The sequence below is a fragment of the Ammospiza caudacuta genome, chromosome 9 (genome assembly GCF_027887145.1).
Source record: "Ammospiza caudacuta isolate bAmmCau1 chromosome 9, bAmmCau1.pri, whole genome shotgun sequence".
Classification (NCBI taxonomy): domain Eukaryota; kingdom Metazoa; phylum Chordata; class Aves; order Passeriformes; family Passerellidae; genus Ammospiza; species Ammospiza caudacuta.
In genome coordinates, this window is record NC_080601.1 from 6,141,990 (window position 1) to 6,165,636 (window position 23,647).

A 23,647-nucleotide genomic window follows, 5' to 3' on the forward strand; every position below is an offset into this window, starting at 1 on the left:
CAGGGGCTGCACAAAGGACCTTCTCCACGCTGGGCAGTGCCAGCTTCACATCTGAGCCCAGCACAGCGCTGTCCTTCCTCAGCTGCGCCCTGTGCCTTGCATTTCCTCTCAGGGTCACCTCAGTGCCTCTTCATCGCCAGTGCCAGCGCTGGGCTGGGGCTGCAAAGGAAAAGTCTCTGCAATCCATCCTGGCACCGATGCTGACTGCAGTGAGGGCATTGCCCTCATGACACAACAAGCTCCAGTGGGAAATCCAATGCGAAATCCTAATCGCCCTGGGCTCTTGGAAATCATCACGAACTGGCCTGAAGGTGACACTGTTGCACTGTCCTTGGAAAGGTGGAAGAATAGCTGACACGTGCTGAGGACGAATCCCACTTTTCGTATCTGGCACCTGGCTGTGAAGAAGCGTCTGTCAGCTGCTGCCTCTCTCTCTCTGCTTCAGGGAAAGACGGTCGGAGCTGCTGCATAGGGAAGGGAATTTGGTGCCACCGCCACAACTCAGCCCAGAGCTGCTTCTCCTGCTGTGGGGCTGTGGGCTGAGCCTGTGCTGGTGAGAGCAGCCCCTGCACGGGCCCCTCAGTGTCACCCCTCAGTGCCGCAGGGCCCTGTCCCCCCTGCTCGGGTGCCCGGGATCCTGAGCTCGCCTCTCCCTGCCCTGCTCACACCCGGCTGCCGCTGCCCACAGCGCCCCTGCCGGCCGCGCCCGGAACTGCAGCGAGAGAGGCGGGGCTGGGGCTGGGCCTGCTCGGGCAGCGCCGCGCTGGGCCTGTGTGCTCTGGGGGACACACCGGGAAAGAACTGCTGCTCTGCTCTGTCTGTGCCTGAGAGACCCTGAACCTGGGCACAGCACACACCCACAGGGCCCATGGCAGAGCAGGACGTGTGCCCTCACACCTGGGCACAGCACACACCCACAGGGCCCATGGCAGAGCAGGACGTGTGCCCTCACACCTGGGCACAGCACACTCGGGCACACAGGGCCGGGCACACTCGGGCACAGCTCTCTGGCACAGCTCTCATGGCCCCGATGTCCCCGGGCTCTCTCCTCGTGGGACAGTGACACGGTGGGCACGGGAACATTGTGGCACCGTTTAAAGAGCCCCCTCTGAGCCTTTGGGCTGGGGACACACATATATTTATACTTTAAAGAGTATAAAATTTTATTGAATGTAACTGAAAGAAAAAAAATAGTAAGAATTAAAATAAACTTTTCAGAACACTTTTCTTTCCTTTAATTGTTTTTACTGATAATGTCAATAAATTAACCTAAAATTTCTAGTCAGTTGATTAATTTTAAAATAATGTTTTAGTGTATTTAGGGAGAGAATTCTTTTTTGTTAAGGTTATGGAGACTCCTTTATAAGATGAAAGAAAACAGATTTTTTGTGGTTTTAAATTTTCTTATGGATAGTAGTTGTTTGGGGAAGTTTGCTATTGTGAAGTTTTCCTTATTTTTATAATTTTTTTATAGTTTGTTGGTGGATTATGTTGATTTACAGTTTTAAGATAAGTTATTTAAAGGTAGAAGCTTTTATTATTTATTTTCAAAATTATTTTCATCTCTTTAACAGGGATTTTTTTTCTTTTTTTGGAAGTATAGGATTATTTTTCTTTCTTTTTCATTTAAACTTTTTATGGGATTACAGTTATTTTAGTATTTGTTTATTTTAGTATGGAGGTTTTATTATTTGAAGGAGGCTTGATATTATTTGAAAACTTTCATTTTTTTCAAGCTTCTTTGGTGCTCTCTCAGCTGCTCTGCATGTTACAGTCTATTCTTTGGGTTCTCTCACCAGCCTTTACTTCTGTTGCTGTTACTCCGCTCTCCCTCTCTGGTTGGCACAGCCCATTCGGGGGTGAGCAGCACCTGAAAGGGACCTCCCCACTGAGGGGTTAACACTGAAGGCAATGCCCATAGCACAGCCTCAAATGTTTCAGTATTTGAAAGGGTAGTTTAGTTGAGTGTTAAAGTAGTTACCCAGCACTGCTGGCACAAGGGAACTGCGTGGCCCAGGAAGCCCCACAGTCCCAGAGAGGTTCAGTACTGGGCCCAGCACCCCGTTCTGAGGGCAGCAGCTTCCAGGGAACGTGGGTTGGAACTGCAGTGGGTCACAGCCATTGCAGATTCCCTGTTTATAGGGATTTAATGGAAACTTAAACAGTATTAAATTTGATGGAAATCACTGTACATGACTTTACATCAGCCTTTTGGCAAACTTATATGTAGAGGTAAATTCTTCTCCCTACAAGAAGAGGGTGTACACAGAAGGCCAGGGGCAACTCCAGCCAGCAGAGCTAGGTAGTGATACAGAAACAAACACATGTGTTTATATATTTATATATACATAAATATGTGTCTGTTTTTCTAGCTGGGACAGCAGTCGGATGCACAGAGCCGCGTACCCAGAGCTGTGTCCCTGGGTGCGCCCAGCCCGTGTGTGCACACAGGTGTTCCAGTGCATGTTTTAATTGTAATTCAGCCATAGCAGTCAGTTTTATAACCCCCCCTATTTTGTATTGTTATGACATTTTTTGTCATTAATGGATTGTTCCTTTGCCCCAGTGTTGTTGGTTTCATCCTACTTGTCCATCTTCCCAAAGACCTGGCCTTTGTTCCAGAATGTTCCCTGTTTCTCCTCCCACTGACTGCCGATCCCATTGTGGCACCGTTTAAAGAGCCCCCTCTGTGCCTTTGGGCTGGGCACACACAGGCCTGTGCTAAAGGAAAGGTCAGAGAGAGACCAGGCTGGATTCTGCTGCTTGCCTCTCACCCTCCCAGGGCCAAACTGAGCCCCTTTTGCTGTCCTGTGTTCCCCAGAGCCTGAGGAGCTCGAGGGAGAGCATTGGGAAGGTTGATTGAGGGTCACTGCTGGTGCTCAGCACTCGGGGCATTTTTCACCCCTTGCATTCCCATGGGCTGTTGGGGCAGGAACTCACAACAGCCCGAGCCCACTGCCTCAGCAGCTTGTGCTCTGTCCAGGGCCCCTTTCACTCCTCACCTGGGCAGGGGAACGTGTGGCTCTGGTGCTGGGGAGGGCAGCTCACAGTGCCCTGGGCACAGGGAAAGGAAAGCTCCAGGCCTCTCTGCAGGGGGACAGGGACTTTGAAACAAAGGTGTTCATCAAGATTTCATCTCGGACTGAACGGTGGAAAGGTGTCTGTGTTATGCATGGAAATTTGAGTGGAAAACCACTGTAATTTCTGATAAAGAATTCTCATCAATGTAAGGTCGCCTGTTTTCTAAAGAAGTTTTGCTTCAGTGAGACAGAAAGTCACTTTCTGATCTACAGCTGTCAGTGCTGACTTAAGGTACACTTTTACAAGGCATATATTTACCTTTCTACAGCAGTGCTAGAGATTCTATGAGCATCTGAATTCCTGCAGTGTAACCAAGGTTTTGAGACCCATCTGTCAGAGGGCAGCCACGTGGAGGAAAGGAGTTGTCTGTGGTTAGCCCAGTTTAACTAGAGAATGTCACATCTTGTGGCCACGTGTGTTTTCTGCTGGGTAAACTGCTGCCAGTGCCACAGCAACAGTTTTAGGTTTAGCTGCTAACCCTAACCCAAACTCCTGGCCAAGAGTGGATTTGCTGTTTCTGATACTGCTAAAGTGTTACAGGGCTCCCCTGGAGTCCAGAAACTTCTCCTAGAAACATCGTTATAAAAAACAATTGCAGTCTTTTCTAGGGGTATTTTTCTCTGGGATCCTCCTATCAGTTCTGAGTGAGCTCCCTGGCCTCACTACATCTGTCTGTTTCTCAGTTCAGCTCTCAGGCAGAAGGATCCTTCCAAGCCAAAGGGATTTCTGAAGCAGTCCCAGCCTGCAGCCCCTGGGTGCCTTCAGGCCATCCATCCAAAAGGAAAAGTGACTTCTGGACCCTGAGAGAGCCCAGTGATGTGTTGGCAGCAGAAATCAGGAATGGAGAAGGTGATACCAGCTCTGCTGGGTGCTGTTCCTCCTCATTAGACAGGAGAGGATCAAGCACATTCCATCAGCCTTTGCTTCCTCAGGGCATGAAATCCCTGAGGAGACAAGGCCACCTCAGGCCATCAGATCCCACCTGAGAGAAGGAAATGCTAAAAACCTCACCATGGTCTCAGCCACTGAAATGAGGAACTTTTCTTGTGGGTCCCCAAAACCATTTCCAACAAAGCCCAGCTGGTGCTGAAAATTGCATTCACATTCAGGGGGCAAAATCAATAAGGAATCACAGACATCTGAGGTAAAATGAGGGACATATAAAAGTAAAATTTCTCTTTGTTTTCAACAGAGGCAGATTTTCATCTTTTAATCCCAAATCTTCTCTGACACACAAAAGAACATAAAATCCATAAACGCTTTAGTTCCAACTTGAAATATTTGTTTTTTGGCAATTCTCTTTTACAGGAATTGTGGCTGGATGAACACTACTGGAGTGGTGCTGGTTTGTCAATTTCAGATTTCTTTAATTTTGAGATTTTTAAATTAATGCGTTGTTGAGTGTGGTGGGTTTTAGTGTTGCTTAATTTCTAAGGTATTTACTTTTTGTTGTGAGATAGGATTAGGAGAGAGCTAAAGTAGTTTTAAAACTTCAAAGGATATAAAATTTTACTGAAAGTAACTGAAAGAAAAAAAGTAGTAAGTATTAAAATAAACTTTTCAGAACACTTTTCTTTCCTTTACATTTTTTAATGATAATGTGAAGAAACTAAACTTAAAATTTCTAGTCAGTTTATTACTTTTAAAATAATTTTTTAGTTCTTTTAGGAACAGAACCCTTTTTTTAAGGGTATTATTATTTTTTTATAAAATAAAACAGGTTTTTTGTGGTTTTAAATTTTCTTATGGATAGTAGTTGTTTGGGGAACTTTGCTATTGTGAAGTTTTCCTTATTTTTATAAACTGTTTAATAGTTTATTGGTGGATTATGTTGATTTACAGGGTAATGTTTTTAAGATGAGTTGTTTAAAGGTAGAAACTTTTATAATTTATTTTTAAAATTATTTGGATCTCTGGGAAGAGAGATTTTTTTTCTTTTCCTGAAAGTATAGTATTATTTTTATCTCTTTTTTAATTTAAATTTTTATGGGATTACAGTTATTTTAATATTTGTTTATTTTAATATGGAGGTTTTATGATTTGAAGGAGGTTTGATATTATTTGAATACTTTTATTTTTCTATAGTTTCATGTGTTATAGGAAAAAATGTGGTTTTTTTCTTCAAAGTTTAACAGAGGATTTCCGTTTTAAAATTAAGGTATTCTTGCCTTTTTTTAAATTTGGGATTTAACTTCTTCTTTACTGATTTTGATGGTTGTATGTTGGTTTTTTTATATGCTTGTATCTTGGCTTGTTTTGTTTTTCTTTTACTCGAGGGAGGATTGAAGTATTGAAAGGTTTAACATTTTGCTAGGGGTCTATGTGACGGGACGCAGCAGCTGGGACATGTTGAGTTTGGTTTCATGATTGGTCTTTGTTTTTTCTGTGTTTAATTCCGTCTGTAGGATCACTCGGTGTGAGTTGCGTCTGTTGTGGTTTCGGTTCCAGCCGCGCTGAGGAGGGGATTTGCTGATGAGATCTCACAGCCGGGCCAGCCCTGCTCCTTTGTGGTCTCTGCAGCTTCCTCCCGTTCCTGCCCTGATCTGCTGGGCCCGGCCAGAACAGAACGGGGCCGATGGGGGGAAGGGCCCGGCCCGGGGGAACGGGTCCGACCCGGGGCAGGGCTGCCCGGCCCGGCCCGGCCGAGACGGGGGCTGGGCCCGGGGCCCGCTGCCTCCTCGCCCACTGGGAAAGAAAGAAAGAGGAGGTTCCTGGGTTTTTTCCTCTTTAACTTGTGTGTTTCACAGAGCCGTGTCCAGCTTCTCAGCGGTTCAACAGAAATTTTCCTCCTATTGCAAGCCACAACTACTACTGATGCATGCACACAAATACTAGGATTACTACAAAGTGCAGAGATTATGGAAAATTCTCTTTTACTGGCATTAAGTGTAAACATGTCTAAAGGTTTATTTGTGTGCAGAGTAGCTACAATGAATGGTTTCAGCATCAAAATCAACTGGAAACCAACGATTTCAGGAAAAGTCTTAAAGAAATTTACAGTGTATCTCAGATATTTTCTCAGTCATACTTTCAAGATAAGTCACACAAACTAAACTTCCTCAGGCAGTAACAGAGGTTACATTGCATCGAGGGACTCGGTTTTTTCAAGGAGAGGAAGGAGGAGCAGAAGCTTCGCAAAGCTTTGCCAACTCTCTGTCCTCTCACAGTAACAACCTTCAGTACTACTGACAGTGTGCTGCTACAAGAGCAGATTGGAAATCAGTGTGAGAAACGACCCTCTCTTTTAACATTTTAAAAAGGTTAATTAAACCTAGACAAAAAATTACAACAAAGGACTGAATAAAGAAAAACCACAGCGCTGGAACCCCAGTCCTGCCCTGCCCTTCCTGTGGTTTGCAGCCTGGCAGCTCGGTGACAGAAGTGGCTGCTGTCCCTTTGGTGCCCTCGGTGCTGCACAGGCAGCCCCGGCCCTCCCAAGGTCTGTCAGTGCTGACAGCCGTGCTCGCTGTCCCTCGGTGAAGATGCTTCCGTGCACCTTGCCGGGAGGGCAGGCGGTGCCAGCCGCGCCTCTCCGTGCCCAGCCTGCCCTTCCCGCAGTGCCCCGACTGCTGGGGCTGCTGCAGGGGCAGGGTGTCGGGAGTTTAGTTCAGGCATGGCTTGAGGAAAAAGGCCACGAAGCCATGCAGCTGAGAGAAAAGTAACAGGTAGCTGTGAAGCAGTTTCAAAGCAGTTTCCAGCCTGACTTCTATAAACAATTAGTCTCTCTCAGGCATCCTTGCATAAACAATAAAGTTCTCAGGCAGTCTTCCCATAACAAAGGTAACATCCTCTCTGGGAAAAGATGGCACCCTGGGAACAGTTATAGAAGTTTTGAGAACCGTTCGTATCACAGTGAGAACACTGATTTTGTTTGATGCAAACAATCAACGGTATTGTAAAACAAAAGGAGTGGTTAGAGTTTTCTCTGTTAGCCTATCGTAAACCTGGATTTTGGAATATGCATGAAGTTAATTAACACTATTATTTAAGCTGACTGATCGATCAATAAATTCGGAGTTCGATGCATTATAGGATGGTCGTTCTCCCCCTCACTTCAACAAATTGGTGACACCCGGACGTGATAGCGGACACCACGACGATCGCGGCCATCACGGGGATTGCGAACACCAAAGGATAAGTGAGGAATGGTTCAGGCTCCGAAGCAGCGGGAGCGGCAATAAGCGCGAAATTAAAGCGGAGGAAAAAAGAAAACCGCCGATACGCGCCGTGCCCTGGCGACCATATAGATGGGACCAGCTGAGATTTGTGCGGCATAAGTATGGGAAAACGCTGCTAGGTGAAAGTGCGCACTTAAAAAGAGGTATGGAAAGACAAGCCGCATATGAACTTTTTATTATGTTTTTGCAAAAAAGGCAAATTAAGGGAATAGACTTACAGAAAGAATTGCAAGGTCTTTTGGCTTATGGTCTGGAACGGGGAATCTTTGTGAATCCCCACACAGTTTACGAGCTAACGGAATTGCGTGAATTCGGTGATTTATTGTCAGAGGCTGCTTTAGAGAGTGGTAAAACTGCCAAGAAGCTAAGCAGGCCATGGCGAGTGATGTCTGATGCACTATTTTACTATCTCTCTGAGTGCAAGACAGCGGCCGCAGCTCGTGGCGCTTCCGAGTCTTTGCTACTCCGAACTCGGCACGGGCACTCCGCCATGGGGAGCAGCAGCGGTGAGCGACCGCCTAAAATGCTGCGCTATAGCGGCGGGAGCGGAGGCAGCGGCGGGGAGAGCGGAGCCGCCGCCGCGGGAGCCGAGCCGCGCCGCCCCGGGAGAGAGCGAAGCCACCGCGGGGGGAGAGCGAAGCCGCCGCGGGGGGAGCCGCCACGGGTGCAGCGGTGCCTGCAGCGGAGCCTGCCGGCGAGTAAACAAAGAGCCCAGCGCAGGGGGGGGGTTTCGCCCGCTCTGACACACGCGCCGCGGGACTGGAGCGCTTTTTGCAGCAGGAGCATTTCTCCCTCCCCCCCACAGCCGGCAAAAGCTTCAGTTTAAGACCTAACAGCCTAATGGATGTAACTTTTGTCAACAAAAGGAAAAGATCCCTGTTGAAATTAAGAAACAAGTGATGGTAAACAAAGAAAGTTAAAGGCACTTTAGTTCTTCCTGGCAGAGACTGAAACAGGAATCAGCGTACTGTATGCATGGGTCAAATTTCGGCCGGTTTGGCTCGGCATAGGTTATGCTGTCTTGAAATCACCTGTATTGGCAGAGACTTTAACATCAGAAGCCCGGATGGCTCAGTCAGTGGAACATCAGACTCTAGAATTATATTTTGAAAAGTTTAAAAATGTTAAGATATATTAGACTGATTGTATGAGTGAGATGTTGTGAGTGTGCTTTTTGATATAGAAATGCTATAGCAAACACGTGAACAAAGTTATTTTAGCTTAATATTTTAGAATCAGGCCTGTAAGTAAGTTATAGTAAATGCTATATTTTATGTCTATAGTAAGTTTTATCTGTTATTAAGTAGTTTAAGTTAAATTAAATGCTAAATACTATTAAGGTTAAGTTTGTTAAGTTTATTTTCTGTTAAGTTCAAGGTCTGTTAAGGTTAAATCATATTAGGTTTAAGATAAGTTAGATTCTGTTAAGTTTGATCTTACATTATTTACAAATAAGTCTAAAATCAGTTAAATTTTGTTATAGTTTTGTTAGAATTAAGAGATTTTACATGTAAGTTCTGTTGATTTAAAATTCTATTAAGTTTAAGATAAGTTTAAGTAATGTTAAGTTCTATTAAGTTTAAATATTTTAAGTTTAAGTATTTTAAGTATAAGTGCTATTAAGTTTAAGTGATGTTAGATAGATTTATGCTTTTACAATAGGTGTTTGTTTTATGACTTGTGTTCAGTGTTGTTGTGAACATCAGAGAAACCTTGCTAGCTGAAAATACTATTTAGTTATTAGAATTGCCTATTCTTATGTTGCAAAGAGTGTAGCACAGTTAGCCCATAGAATTTTGAAGCCAGTTAAGTTCTATTAATTTGAAAATAAGTCTGCTAAGTTAAGTATTTTAAGTGCTTCAAGTGCATACTACTTTCTCACCACTCCAAATCAACAAAGGACTGAGAATCGCCCAGCTGATGCCATTTCAGCCAAATGACTAAAGGATTACAGACTATAAAACTGATTTTGAACATTTTTGAGAAACCCAAGGAAGAGGTGGATGTGAAAATCTCAAGGACAGAAAAGATAGTTTTCAGACTTGCCATTCACCTCCTCTCCAGGTTCACATGAATGAAAACAGCTAACAGCTTTCTTTTCTTAGTCCAATTACCACCTATCGTGCAATGCCTGATAAGGCCGGACATTGTGGCTCAGCTGAGGGTGGTTTTAACCCTTTGGGATAAAACGCTGTTGCCGGACGACCGGGGAACTGATTGACATTATTGAATCATTATCATCTTTCCATATAAAAGGATCGGCAAAAGAGAACTGCCTTGAATGTCACAGCCCCAATTGTGCTGCTTGGGTTGCACTGTGTTGTGGAGGTTGTGATGAGACCTTTTGGGTAGATCAGTTGTCACTTTTTCATTTATGGTGTGATACCTGTAATTATAGACATACCTGGGAACATAATTGGGAGTGGGCTCTACGGAATGCAACAGGACTAAACACTGCCTCAGCTTTAGATTTTTATGAGACACATGAGCAGAAAATCTTGGCTTATTATCGGTGGGAGGTACAGTGTATTTTGAAAAGGGTTAAAGGTTAAAAACTGATAAGAAAAAAAAGGTTAAAGTAAAAACAGAAAAATGAGGTTTACTTTTGTTATATTGCTAGGTGTAGTGGTAGCTGAAGAATTAAGGGTGAACTGAATAAAACTTCACAGACATTAGATATGTTATCTTCAGATGTACAAAGTGTTAACCACACTGTTTTACAAAATAGAGCTGCTATAGATTTCTTGTTATTGGCTCAAGGCCATAGATGTGAAGAGTTTAAAGGGATGTGTTGCATGAACCTGTCTAATCATTCTGTATCTATTCATGCTAAGTTGAAAGAGCTACGGCTAGGGCTTAACAGCCTTAAGGAAGAAGAAGGATTGGGTATTGATGAGTGCCTTAAAAGTTTAAGATTGGGACCATGGCTAAGAAACCTTGTAAAATATGCTATAAGGACATTAAGTGTACTCTTATTGCTTTTACTCATATTACCTTGTTTCTGTAGCTGTATCCAAAAGATGGTTAGTAGGATGATAGAGAAAATGTGGCAAACTAACCTCCTTTCTTTTAAAGAAAAAGACGGGGGAAATGTCGGGAGTTTAGTTCAGGCATGGCTTGAGGAAAAAGGCCACGAAGCCATGCAGCTGAGAGAAAAGTAACAGGTAGCTGTGAAGCAGTTTCAAAGCAGTTCCCAGCCTGACTTCTATAAACAATTAGTCTCTCTCAAGCATCCTTGCATAAACAATAAAGTTCTCAGGCAGTCTTCCCATAACAAAGGTAACATCCTCTCTGGGAAAAGATGGCACCCTGGGAACAGTTATAGAAGTTTTGAGAACCGTTCGTATCACAGTGAGAACACTGATTTTGTTTGATGTAAACAATCAACGGTATTGTAAAACAAAAGGAGTGGTTAGAGTTTTCTCTGTTAGCCTATCGTAAACCTGGATTTTGGAATATGCATGAAGTTAATTAACACTATTATTTAAGCTGACTGATCGATCAATAAATTCGGAGTTCAATGCATTATAGGATGGTCGTTCTCCCCCTCACTTCAACAGCAGGGAAAGGGCAGCGTGGGCTCACACTGGAGTAACAGCGCTGTACAGCTGAACAGCCACGGAATAGCTGCCTCTGAATGCTGAGGGGCAGCTCTCACATTGCTCCAACACAACATCAGCAACCACAGAGAGAGAGACATGCAGGCAGGAAGTGGTAAAAGAGAGGGGAAAAACAAAGCTCAAACTAAGAGAGTGTTTGATACTTTTGTTGCTTTTCCTGTTCTCTTTGCAGGCTTGCGGACTTGCTCCTTTCAGGGTGTTATTGCCCCAACCACAGACTCTGTACCCTGCAGCTGCCGTGTGCTGAGTGACTACAGGTCAGGAAAGAGGAGAGGAGAGGAGAGGAGAGGAGAGGAGAGGAGAGGAGAGGAGAGGAGAGGAGAGGAGAGGAGAGGAGAGGAGAGGAGAGGAGAGGAGAGGAGAGGAGAGGAGAGGAGAGGAGAGGAGAGGAGAGGAGAGGAGAGGAGAGGAGAGGAGAGGAGAGGAGAGGAGAGGAGAGGAGAGGAGAGGAGAGGAGAGGAGAGGAGAGGAGAGGAGAGGAGAGGAGAGGAGAGGAGAGGAGAGGAGAGGAGAGGAGAGGAGAGGAGAGGAGAGGAGAGGAGAGGAGAGGAGAGGAGAGGAGAGGAGAGGAAGGGAAAGGAAAGGAAAGGAAAGGAAAGGAAAGGAAAGGAAAGGAAAGGAAAGGAAAGGAAAGGAAAGGAAAGGAAAGGAAAGGAAAGGAAAGGAAAGGAACAAGAAACAAAAAGGCGATGGGGAAAGAGAGAAAGAGAGAAAGAAAGAGAGAAAGAAAGAAAGAAAGAAAGAAAGAAAGAAAGAAAGAAAGAAAGAAAGAAAGAAAGAAAGAAAGAAAGAAAGAAAGAAAGAAAGAAAGAAAGAAAGAAAGAAAGAAAGAAAGAAAGAAAGAAAGAAAGAAAGAAAGAAAGAAAGAAAAGAAAGAAAGGAAAAGAAAAGAAAGAAAGAAAGAAGCTTTGCCTTCTTCTCGTAAAACAGAAGCAAATTAAACACTTGCACCCCTGTCACAGCAGCCCGAGCAGCACCGAGCTCCCTGCGCGCTCCCCCTGTGCCCGTGGGCTCCAGGCCGGCCCTGCAGGGAAATCTCCGCAGCCCCCGGGCGCTCCCGGGCCAGCCCTGCCGGGCGCCACCGCCCCGGGCTCCTTCCAGCCGGGTTTGCTCTCCTGACAGCTCCAGTCTCGCCTCTGCAAGAGCAGAGCACGCTGTGCCCCCAGGGCTTTGCCGCTGGCAGCACTGGGAGAGATCCTGGGAACTCTGGGAGGGAACTGGGAGCACAGGGAATGCCAGGAGGGAACTGGGAGGGAGAGTGGGAGCAGCGGGAGTGAGCAGGAAGGAGCACTGGCAGGGATATCAGGAGACCTGGGAAGGAACAGCGCTCCCAGCTCCTGCCCAGTGCTCTCCCCATCCCTGCCGGGGCTCGCCAGGAAGAGGGAAACTGGCAGGGAACTGGGAGGGAACTGCTCAGCACTGTGCGAGGGGCAGCAGCCCCAGGGGTGAGCAGTGAGGAGGGGGAAGTGCCCCCAGTCGCTCCCCAGAGCCCCAAAAATGGGATTGAAATGGAGGGGGGAAAGTTTTTCTGAAATTGTGTTTGAACTGGGGAGAATCCCCCTTCACCTGTTATTTGAAGGAAAACAAGATTTGGGGTGTTTGGCTTTTTAATGATTTTGGGTGTCTCACTAGGCAGGCAATCATCGTTTTCCTTGATTTTCATGTTTAAACGGAAGGAGAAACCCTTTATGGTGTTGTTGGAATTGAGGGAAAGAGCCCCATTTTCATCATCTCCAGGTTCAAACTGAGAGCAAACACGGCTGTCCCTGGTCTGAAAGGGCTTCCCTTGAGAGGAACCTCTTGATGTGCCACTGTAAGAGTTCCATCGAGGGGGAGTCTCCATTTGCAGGGACCTTCACAGATGAAAAAGATGTGCAAAAGCCCCCAGAATGGTCTTTTGCTGAGGGAAATTGAAGTGGGAAACTGTATTTCCCGTCGTTTATGGAAGGGATTAATATCTTAAATTCCTAAATTGAGGGAAAATCCCCTTTGGTTCACTTTTGATTTAGCATTAAACTGAGGGGAGACCCTCCGTGTACATCATTTAGGGATCTAAATCGGGACGGATCCTCCGTTCTCCCCTTGATTCAAGGCTTTGAATTGGCGACAGGAGGGAGTTTGCCCTTGGTTTAACCATGGAGCAATTGCAATAGAAGGGTGAGGATGAGCTGGCGCTGCGGGCCGGGCTCAGTTTCTCCCTGGGGACGGCAAACGCCGCCAGGCACCGAGCGATGCCCCCGGCAGTGCCTGTGCCGCGCCCGCCGGATCCAGCAGCGCTGGAAGCTCCAGGAGCAGCTCAGCGCCTGCTCCGCGCTCGGCCCTGCGAGCCCGGCCCGGAGCGGGGGCTCCGGACACATCCCCGTGCTGGGGCAGAGCCGCTGCTCGGCCCGGGGATCCTTTATCCCCTGCTGCGGCTGCCGGGGGCCGAGGGCACAGTCCTGCTGCCGAGGCTGAACCCTGCTGCTTCACCGCTCCTTCTCTTGCCGTGATTTGTGTCACAATAAATTCAAAGAATTTCTCCCAGTCGTGTCCCTTTACACCAGTGACAGGTGAGAGATCTCTGCCTGGCCTTTGCCGATCCCCGAGCCTTTCCTGCTGTGTTCTGTTGCCTGGCCAGGGGCAGGAGCAGAGGCTCAGAGCGCTTTTGCTGGCCCCGGGCACCTGGCCTGGCCCAGCCCAGCCCCAGAATCCCTGCCAGCATCCCCTGCACCATTGCCCGGCCCCACGGCGGCTGCGGCTCCGCGGGCAGGCGGCTCCAGGAGTTCAGAGTGGGCAAAATGGGAGCGAGGGACAGGAGGCAGCTGGTGCCAGTGGGGGAAATGGCTTTGCTGGAGCTGGCAGGGAGAGGAGGAGGAGGAGGGAGAAAGTGGTGCCAAGTAAAGGGAAGAGAAAGAGGGACAAGGCTGGAACTGGTGGAAGGTGGCGGGGATGGCCATGGGGCAGGCGGGCATTTTGCTCTGCAGGTCTGTGTGAGGAAAGGAAGAGCTGTCAAATCCGTGCAGGAAAAGTGGAGATAAATAGCACATAGTGGAAATCCCTGACGATTTGGATTAATTTGATCTGCCTGAACTGCAAACCTGGCAGACCCCAAGCACCACCCCAAGCGTTGTGATGTGTCTTGCCCTGCCCCTCCCCTGGCTGCAGCTGCCTGGGCCCGTTGGGAGCCCAGGAGCAGCTTCCTGGGGAGTGCAGTTCTTCAGCAGCTTCACCGGTGTGGGGCTTTTTTTCTTAATGTGGTCTTTTTGAGCCAGGAGCAACCTCTCCCTCTCCCTCTCCCTCTCCCTCTCCCTCTCCCTCTCCCTCTCCCTCTCCCTCTCCCTCTCCCTCTCCCTCTCCTCTCCAGCCCAGGTGGGACCGCGGTCGGTGCTGCCCCAGCTCGGGGCTCGCTGCGGGCCGAGGGGCCGCGCTGAGGGCCGGGGAGTTCTGGCGAGTTCCTGGTGCCGGCTTCCCCCGTGTGCCCCCTGCGCTGGGATCGCAGCCCAGGGAGCGGCTGCCCGCGCTCACACAATCACAGAATCTCTGGGCTGGGTTGGAAGAGACCTCCAAGATCATCGAGTCCAACCCAGCTCCAACAGCTCAACTAAACCCTGGCACCCAGTGCCACATCCAGGCTGTTTTTAAACACATCCAGGGATGGTGACTCCACCACCTCTCCAGGCAGGGCATTCCAGTTCTTTATCACTCCTTATGCAAAAAAAAACACTTTTCCCTAATTTCCAGCCTATATTTCCCGTGGTGCAGGTTAAGCCTGTGTCCTCTGGTTCTGTCAGTGCTGCCTGGAGAAAGAGCCCAACCCCACCTGAGCACAGGCACCTTTCAGGAGCTGTACAGAGTGAAGAGGGCACCCCTGAGTGTCCTTTTCTCCAGGCTGAGCACCCCCAGCTCCCTCAGGGGTTCCTCACAGGCTTTGTGTTCCCAGCCCCTCTCCAGCCTCGTTGCCTCCTCTGGACGCGCTCCAGCGTCCCAACGTCCTTCCCAAGCTGAGGGGCCAGAGCTGGACACAGCACTGCAGGTGTGGCCTCACCAGGGCCAGGCACAGGGGCACAGTGACCTCCCTGCTCCTGCTGGCCACACCATTCCTGATCCAGGCCAGGAGCCCTTGGCCTTCCTGGCCACCAGGACACACTGCTGGCTCACGTTCAGCCGGCTGTCACCAGCACCCCCAGGTCCCTTTCAGCCTGGGCACTGCCCAGCCACACCGTCCCCAGCCCAGAGCATGGCAGGGGTTATTGTGGCCAAAATGCAGCACTGGGCACTTGGATTTATTAAACTTCATCTCCTTGGACTCTGCCCATCCATCCAACAGTTCCAGGTCTCTCCGCAGACCCTCCTACCTCCCCACAGATGGACACAGCTCCCAGCTCAGAGTCCTCTGCAGAGTCACTAATGAAAGCCTCAGTGCCCTCATCCATGGGGTCAGTGCAAACACTGAACAGAGCTGGCCCCAGCCCAGAGCCCTGAGGGACACCCCTGGTGCCTGGCCCCAGCTGGATGCAGCACCCTCAGCACCACTCTCTGGCCCATCCAGCCAGGGCTGAGCCCAGCACAGAGTGCTCCTCTGCCAGCCCTGGGCTGCAGCTTTTCCAGGAGGGAGCTGTGGCAGACACTGCCAAAGGCCTTGCTGGAGCCCAGACAGACACATGCACAGCCTTTCCTGCACCCTCCAGCAGGGTCACCTGCTCATGGAAGGAGACCAGCTTGGTCACACACGCCCCAGCCCTCCTAAACCCCTGCTGGCTGCTCTGACACCCTGGCCATCCTGGAAGTGCTGCCTGCTGCAATCAATATGAACTGCTCCATGACCTTACTGGGCACTGAGGCCAGGCTAACTGGCCTGGAATTGCCAGGATCCTCCTTCCCACCCTTGTTGTGGATGGGTGTCACACTGGCCAGCTTCCAGCCATCTGGAACCTCCCCAGTGAGCCAGGGCTGGTGGTAAATGATGGAGAGCAGCTTCCCAAGCTCACCTGCCAGCTCCCTCATCCCCCTGGCGTGGATCCCCTCTGGGCCCACAGATTTATGAACATCCAAGCAGCTCAGCAGTTCTCTGGCTGCCTCCTCCTGGATAACAGGGGGCCCATTCTGCTCCCTGGAACCATCCACCAGCCCAGGAGGACACTTGTCCTGAGGACAAGCTGTGTTCCCACTAAAGGCTGAGGCAAAGAAGGCATTGAGCACCTCTGCCTTCTCCTTATCTGCAGTTACTGAGTTCCCTCCTGCATCCAAAAGAGAACAAAACCTGTTCTTAGCCTTCTTTTTACCATTAATATATTTGTAAAAACCAGTTTTTATTATCCTTTACAGAAGTTACCAAATCAAGTTGAAACTGAGCTTTGGCGTCCCTGATTTTTTCACCTACATATCATGGTAACCGCTTTAAAAATTTCCTGAGAAACCTGACCCTCCATCCAAAAATAACACATCCTCCTTTTTAACCTCGTTTCCCACCACGACTGGATGTTTGCCTTACTGACTCATCCTTGAGCAGGCCGTTTTGAGCGCGCCCTGTTGAAGGCCCTACGGCTACGCGCCGCCAAGTAACTAAAAGCCGGACCCCACCCCCGAAAGATTATAAATAAGGGCCGATGCCGCGGGGGAGCCGCGTTCGGGACATTGCGGAGCGGCGGCAAAGGCGACGCACCGGGTGCAGTGGCGGCGGAGCTCGGAGGCGGCTCCAGCCCAGGTGGGACCGCAGTCGGTGCTGCCCCAGCTCGGGGCTCGCTGCGGGCGGAGGGGGCCGCGCTGAGGGCCGGGGGTTTCTGGCGAGTTCCTGGTGCCGGCTTCCCCCGTGTGCCCCCTGCGCTGGGATCGCAGCCGAGGGAGCGGCTGCCCGCGCTCTCCTCCGTGCCCGGATGGCCGGCATGGAGCCGGTGCCGCGGCAGCGATGGCTCATCGCGGCTGCTCTCGCTAGGACGGAGGCGGCTGCTCCGTGCCCGGCACCGTTCCCGCCCGTGCGGCACCGGGCTCGGGGCCGCTGCTCGGGCAGGAGGTGTCCGTGCCCGGCTCGGGGCTGGCACGGCATGAACTTGAACCCAGTGCCTCAGAGCCCAAAGCGCTGCAGGCGCCGGGTGCGGCCACAAAGCGGCGCATCCTGGCTGCTCCGGGGCCGAGGCTTCTCGGCGCTGCGCTCTGTGCCGGGAGCCGCTCCGTGTGCCCAGGCAGGAGCCGCGGCGGCCGTGCCGGCGCTCGGTGTGCCCGGGCTCCGAGGCGCCGGGGCAGGGAATCATGCGGGGCAAAACGATGAGCAGCCCGGGGCTGCTGCTTCTCGCCCCTCGGCAGGCGGACTCCGAGCCGCAGCTGCCCCGGGCCAGCAGCAGCCGGCAGCTCGCAGGCGCTCTCAGCGCCCGGCCCGGCACGGAGCTGGGCTGCAGCGGCTGCAGAGCCACAGGGGCCGCGGCTGCGGCCACCGCAGAGCTCCCGGAGGCTGCGCTTGTCTCCGCACCTGCTGCCGCACCTCTGGGCAGCGGCGACAGCGCAGCCACAGCTGCCACCGCCCTCCTGAGCCCCCGCACGGCCGGCACCAGCAGCGACCTCTCACCATGTCCCTTTCAGGGTGCCATCAGCGCGGCTGCAAAGCTGTTCCCGAGGCCAAACTCCCAAAGGATCTGTCAGCATTCCTGATGTCTCGAGAGCAAGGTGCTGCTTCTTCCACCCAGAGAGATGACACCTCTGAGCAGAAGAAGAGAGAGTTCTGCTCCATGAGAGGAGTTGAGAATGAGCATCTCCAGGAGGAACCAGCAGCCGCACTTCCACACTTGCCTGGGGCCCAAGAAGCCTCTTGGCATAAGCAGGGAGATGCCACTTGTGAGCGTGCAGTGAGTGCAGATGTGGAGAATGGATTCTGCACCAGGGACGGGAGTGTGAGGGAGCCCCTGGCTCCCCAGGGCACAGCAGCAACGGGCAATGAACAGAGAGGGAACCTCAGAAGATTCCTGGGTGAGTACAGGGTCATCACTGTGCCCTCTAGGCAGGGGCCCGTGTCCCCTCCCAAGGCCAGGGCTGGCAGGTGTGTGGCTGTTTCCCGATGTCTGGAAGAGGCCTCGTGCTCTGCTGGGCCCCATCCGTGGCTGGAAGCAAGAGCCCCAGCTGCCCCCAAGGCTGTGCAGTTCTGCTGCTGCAGCCTGTGCCCACAGCTGTGTCCCTGCCTGTGCCCACAGCTGTGTCCCTGCCTGTGGCCAGGCTCTTGGCTCTCTGGCTGCCAGCTGAGGGAGGCCCACACTGCCTCAGGGCTCCCTGCTCTGCTCCCTGGCCGTGGGCTGAGCAGATTGCAGGGCCGGCTCTGCTTCTGGCAGCCAGCAGCTCTTTCCTGCTCCAGGTGAATGGTTCAGGTGCCATCCCGTGGGCACAGCGGTGCTGATTCTGCTGCTCCTGGTGCTGGTGCTGGCTTTGGGGGCGGCCTTGGCAGTGCCGGCAGGTAAGGGAGGGGCAGCAGCCTGGGCCCAGCCCCTCGGGGCAGAGCGGGCTCCCTGCTCCCTGCACAGGGGAATCCTCAGAGCTTCTCCTCTTCCCCCTGCAGCACCACAGGTTCCAGTCACACCTGCGACACCGCTGTTGGTTCTGGGCTGTCCCCATGGCTGGATTTGGTACAATGGGGTCTGCTACTACTTCTCACGGGATTACAGCACGTGGGAGCAGGGTCAGGAACGGTGCTCCGAGCTCAATGCCTCCCTGGCCATTGCCCAGGATGAGGAGGCCATGGTGAGTGAGGGGCTGCGGGCGCTGTGGGGTGGCTGAGGGCAGCCTGGGGGCGCTCCTGGGCCGGGCTCGGTGCTCGCAGGGCCGGGGCTGCAGCCCTGGGCCGGGGCCTTGCAGGGAAGGAGCCCCGGCGTGCGGGGGCAGCCCCGGGCACGTGTCCCCCCGAGGGGCCGGGGCAGCTCCCACTCCTCTCTCCTGGGCAGGATTTGCTCTTCCGCCTCCGCGGGAACGGCGATTTCTGGCTCGGGCTGCGCAGACGGGGCGAGCGCCTGCACTGGGGGGACGGCAGCAGCTACAGCTCGCGGTGAGTGCCGGGGAGCCGGGCAGGGCCTGCGGGCACAGGGGCACAAGGGCTTCCCCTGGCAGCCAGCGCTGCCTCTGCTCCTCCCTGCAGGGTTCCTGTCCTCGGCAATTCCGAGTGTGTGTACCTGGCTGATGATAAATTCAGGAGTGAGTTCTGCTCCAATGAGCGGCCGTATGTCTGCAGCAAGGCCCAAGCTCCCCTGTAACAGGGGCTGCACAAAGGACCTTCTCCACGCTGGGCAGTGCCAGCTTCACCTCTGAGCCCAGCACAGCGCTGTCCTTCCTCAGCTGCGCCCTGTGCCTTGCACTTCCTCTCAGGGTCACCTCAGTGCCTCTTCATCCCCAGTGCCAGCGCTGGGCTGGGGCTGCAACGGAAAAGTCTCTGCAATCCATCCTGGCACCAATGCTGCCTGCAGTGACGGCATTGCCCTCATGACACAATCAGCTCCAATGGGAAATTCAAATCCCCCTGTGGTCTTGGAATTCATCGTAAAGTAGTGGCCAGAATGGGACACTTTTGGACTGTCTTCGGAAGAGGAGGAAGAATTGCTGACGCATGCTGAACAGGAACCCCACTTTTGGCGTCCGGTACCTGACTGTGGGGAATGGTCTGTCTGTCTGTTCAAGTTGACTATATGATGCTTTTAGCCCCAATCGTCTTGTTCTGTTTATGCTGAATAATAAGTTTGCGTGTTTAAGACGTCTTCCAGAGAGTGAAGAGGGGAGAGAAGAAGCGCAAATTTTGTTTTCACATTCTGCTCTCACTCCTCCACATTCCTGCTCCTGAACTGTGTTTTCTGCAGATGGACAGACAACGGCATCGAGCTCTTGTTGGCTTTTAGTTAGTTTAGCTACCTGAGGCAAGAAAGTTCCCTGGACTATTTTTTTCCTTTTTCCCTTTTTTTGGACCTGTTTGAACCTGCTCTGGAGTGAACACCCAGAAGAGCAGCACCAGCTCACACCTGCAGCCTGCCGGGCTGGGCCTGGGGCACAACATTTCCAGCACCAGAGGGACTGATGGGAGACTCAGTGAGCTGAACTGCAGCCTGGAGGAGGACTTTCTCAGTTTGTCATCTCTTTTGGAGCAGCAAGGGGTTTTATTGTTTAATAAATAGTTTTTTTCCACTTTTCTCCAAGGAGGTATTTTCTCCCAGATTGGTTGCAGGGAGGGGCCAAATAATCTGCTTTCCTAGTGCAGCCCAAATTTGCCCTGAACCAGGACACTGTCACAAAGGATCTGACTGTCCTCCTGTGGGAGGAATCCCAGGCTGGAGCAGTGTAGGGGGATAGAACATAAGAAAATAAAGGTGGTGTAGAAAGTAATCTTGCCCCTAAGGAGTTGCAGCTGGGCCAATTAGCAAAGATTAGGAACAGGCCTGATTTTAACAGGCCACAGCTGTAACCAATGAGAAGAAGAGTGCTATAAAAGAGTGGGCTGGCAGGTTGGGAAGGGAACTGGAGTCAGTTGGCTGCTTTGTCAACAATGAAGAGTCAGTGCTCTGAGGAGCTGCCCAGGAGAAAACACCAAGAAAGTGTGAAACATCTGCGATAAGGAGACAACAGTATGGAACCCCTGTCATAAGATGATAACAAAGTACGGCAGATTTGTCTCCCTGAGGGGGAAGCAGTGACATGATGTGACTGTAACCCCCATACCTCTGTGTCACTGTGTGGGAAGGAGGGAGGGAGGGAATTGTGGATAAAGTTCTCCCAGGAAGGAGAGAACAGTGTGGAGAAGTTGCATTTTTAGGATTTGGCAGCCTACTCACTCCCTTGCTGGGATTTCTTTCATAATACATTCAATGGAAATTAATGGCCCCACTGCAAGCTTCTTATGCCCATGATGGGTGAGAGATCTCTGGCTGCCTTTCTTGAGAGCCCCGAGCCTTTCCTGCTGTGTTCTGTTGCCTGCCCAGGGGCAGGAGCAGAGGCTCAGAGCGCTTTTGCTGGCCCCGGGCACCTGGCCTGGCCCAGCCCAGCCCCAGAATCCCTGCCAGCATTCCCTGCACCATTGCCCGGCCCCACGGCGGCTGCGGCTCCGCGGGCAGGCGGCTCCAGGAGTTCAGAGTGGGCAAAATGGGAGCGAGGGACAGGAGGCAGCTGGTGCCAGTGGGGGAAATGGCTTTGCTGGAGCTGGCAGGGACAGGAGGAGGGAGAAAGTGCTGCAAAGTAAATGTGGGAGAAAGAGGGACAAGGTGGTGGGGATGGCCATGGGGTAGGCGGGCATTTTGTTTTCCAGCTCTGTGTGAGGAAAGAAAGAGCTGTCAAATCCATCCAGGAAAAGAGAGGAGAAATAGCAGGTGGTGGAAATCGCTGACAATTGGGATTCATTTGATCTGCCTGCACTGCAAAAGCCAACACTCTCTGAGCACCACCAGCGCTGTGATGTGCCTTGCCCTGCCCCTGCCCTGGCTACAGCAGCCGCCTGTTGGGACGGGCCCTGTTCTCTAAAGGAGCTGCACCCAGGGACCATTGGGGCAGTGCTGGGAAAGAAGTGAGGAATGGGAAAGGGTGGGAAGTGTGAGGGGAATAAAATAGAATGGCATAAGAAAAAATGATAACAGAACTGCACCAGGAATGGCCACTGACTGCTGTCACTGACAGAGCTGCACTGAGGGACGGCCACACGTTTCTGTTCCCACACAGAAATGCTGGGACTTGCCTTCTCCTCAATAACCATCAGTGGCATTTCCAAGGCCAGCAGGTACACTCAGACATGTCCAGAATCATCGTTACAGGGGGAAAATGGGATTGGCATCAGCTGTGACAAACATCAGGAAGAGCACAGCAGCAGAAATAGGGATTTCCCAGCTCCCTCCCTGGGAGAACAGTATCAGCACAGGGACAGAAAATGCTGATAGAACATCCTTTCCCACTGCTCCCTGTGCTCAGCTGGAGGTAGCATCCTTTAGCTTGTGCTCTTCAGTGGTTTTCCCCATGGAAATACTGCAGAGGGTCACAGAAGATTTACTAGCATGTTAAAAAGAAGCTGAAAACCCAGGAAGGATGATATTTGAATAGGGACACAAGCAAATTCACACATCATATGACAGTTCAATATGGCTGCTGTGAGTATGCAGCATGGAGGACAGCTAGATTAAACTAGAATAGATTCCAAAACTATTTGGCCTTATAACTGCAGGTAAGGTTAATGACCCTCACCAATTAAAAAATAAAGGAAGCCGGCTCAGAACTAATTTAGATCACCATCCCTGCAGTCACTGGGTATCGTGACTCCTTTTCCCCATTAACTACAAAGGTTTTCCTGGAAATCTCTCATTTTCTGTTTCCTACCTGTAACAGTGCTCAAGTGACCTGTGTGATCTCTCTGAATGAACTGAGCTTTCCCTTCACAGCAGCTCTGCTCTTCACTTGCCAGCCTCGTGCCCTTGGCAATTTCCATCTGGCAGCGTTGGCCTGCTGAAGGAGAGGCTCTGTTCCAAACATGCCCACTTTGCAGCAGTGCCCCACGATGGGATGTTCTCCTGCCTGGACTAATCCCTTTGCTTCTCAGCTCCAGCTGCAGCCCACAAACCTGGCAGCTGTTCAGGAGCCTTTGCCATGGCACGGCCCCACCCAGCTGATTGCCAGCCTGGCAGCACAGTGGGCACACATTGCCAGCCCTGGCCCTTGTTTCCATCCCGCTGCAAGGAGCCCAGTTGTTCCCCAGTGTTCCTGCAGGAATCCAGGCCCAGGGGTCTGTGGGGTTTGCAGGGGCTCTCTTGGGGGTACCTGGGGGTGTCTGTGGCATTGGGGAGGGGGGCCTGAGCTCTGGGGGTGTCTCTGGGGCTCCTGCTCTTTTCCCCTCATATTTCCCATCCTTTTTCTTCTCATGTTTCACAGCCTTTTCTCCTCACCTTTCTAGAGCTTTCCTGCTTCCTAAATGCCACCTTTACACCATTATGCCATCTCAATTTTTTCACTCTTCCCCCCTTTTCCTGCTGCCATTTTCCCCCCTTATTTGTCCTATTTTTCCCGCTTTTTTCCTGTCCGTTCTTCCCCCCTTTTTTTGATGCCTTTTTTCCCAATTTTTTGCCACTTTTTTTCCGCCTCATTTTTTTATTCTGCCCTTTATTGCTACCTATTTTTCCTACTTTGATTTCCCACCCTTTTCTGCAAATGTTTTTTACACTTTTTTTTTTCTTACCTTTCAGTGCCACCTTTTTTATCCAGCCCTTTTTTTTTACCCTCAATATCAATCCCTCAATGAAATCAGTGGGGGTTTCTACCAATTTAAACTCTAAAAAATAAGGGACAATAAAGATTCCTTGTCAATTTAAACTTAAAGAGGATGAAAATTGAAAATTGTTTGTTCTCATTTCAAATCTATAGAATCCCATCACAAAGGGTGTTCCCTGATCAATTTCAGTAAGAAAATGGGGATTCCCCATCCATTGATAGCCCTGAAATAATGGCCAAGGCAGGGTTCCTTTCCATTGATGCCCTCAGCATTGCAGGTGAATGGGGATTCCCCCAGGTGAAACACAGACAATAAGGGAAAATTAACCAGTTAAACAACTCCAGAATACACTTGGACAGAAATCCATTGAAAGGGAACCACACACCACTTGTCTGCCCTAATTAATTCCATCGGGCTTCCTTCACTAAAAACACTCTCAGAATTAAAAGTGGAGATGCCTGGTGTGTTACCTCAAAGCAGAGGAAGAGGCAGCATGGAAATGCTTCTTCTGCCATGGCAAACTCTGCTGGGAGCACTCCCAGAGCCTTGCAGGGCTCCCCTGGGAAGCTGCTGAACAAATGAAAGAGTTG

General features: G+C 50.8%; 1 protein-coding gene across 1 annotated transcript; it reads left to right on the forward strand.

The window, feature by feature from the left end:
- Positions 1–17,104: 17,104 nt before the first annotated feature.
- On the forward strand, positions 17,105–19,723 carry LOC131561385 (C-type lectin domain family 2 member L-like). Its single transcript, XM_058810668.1, has 7 exons — positions 17,105–17,206; positions 17,344–17,815; positions 18,195–18,293; positions 18,396–18,577; positions 18,778–18,878; positions 18,969–19,079; positions 19,681–19,723. The coding sequence occupies exons 1-7, from the start codon at positions 17,105–17,107 to the stop codon at positions 19,721–19,723; spliced, it is 1,110 nt and encodes a 369-aa protein (XP_058666651.1).
- Positions 19,724–23,647: the final 3,924 nt, after the last annotated feature.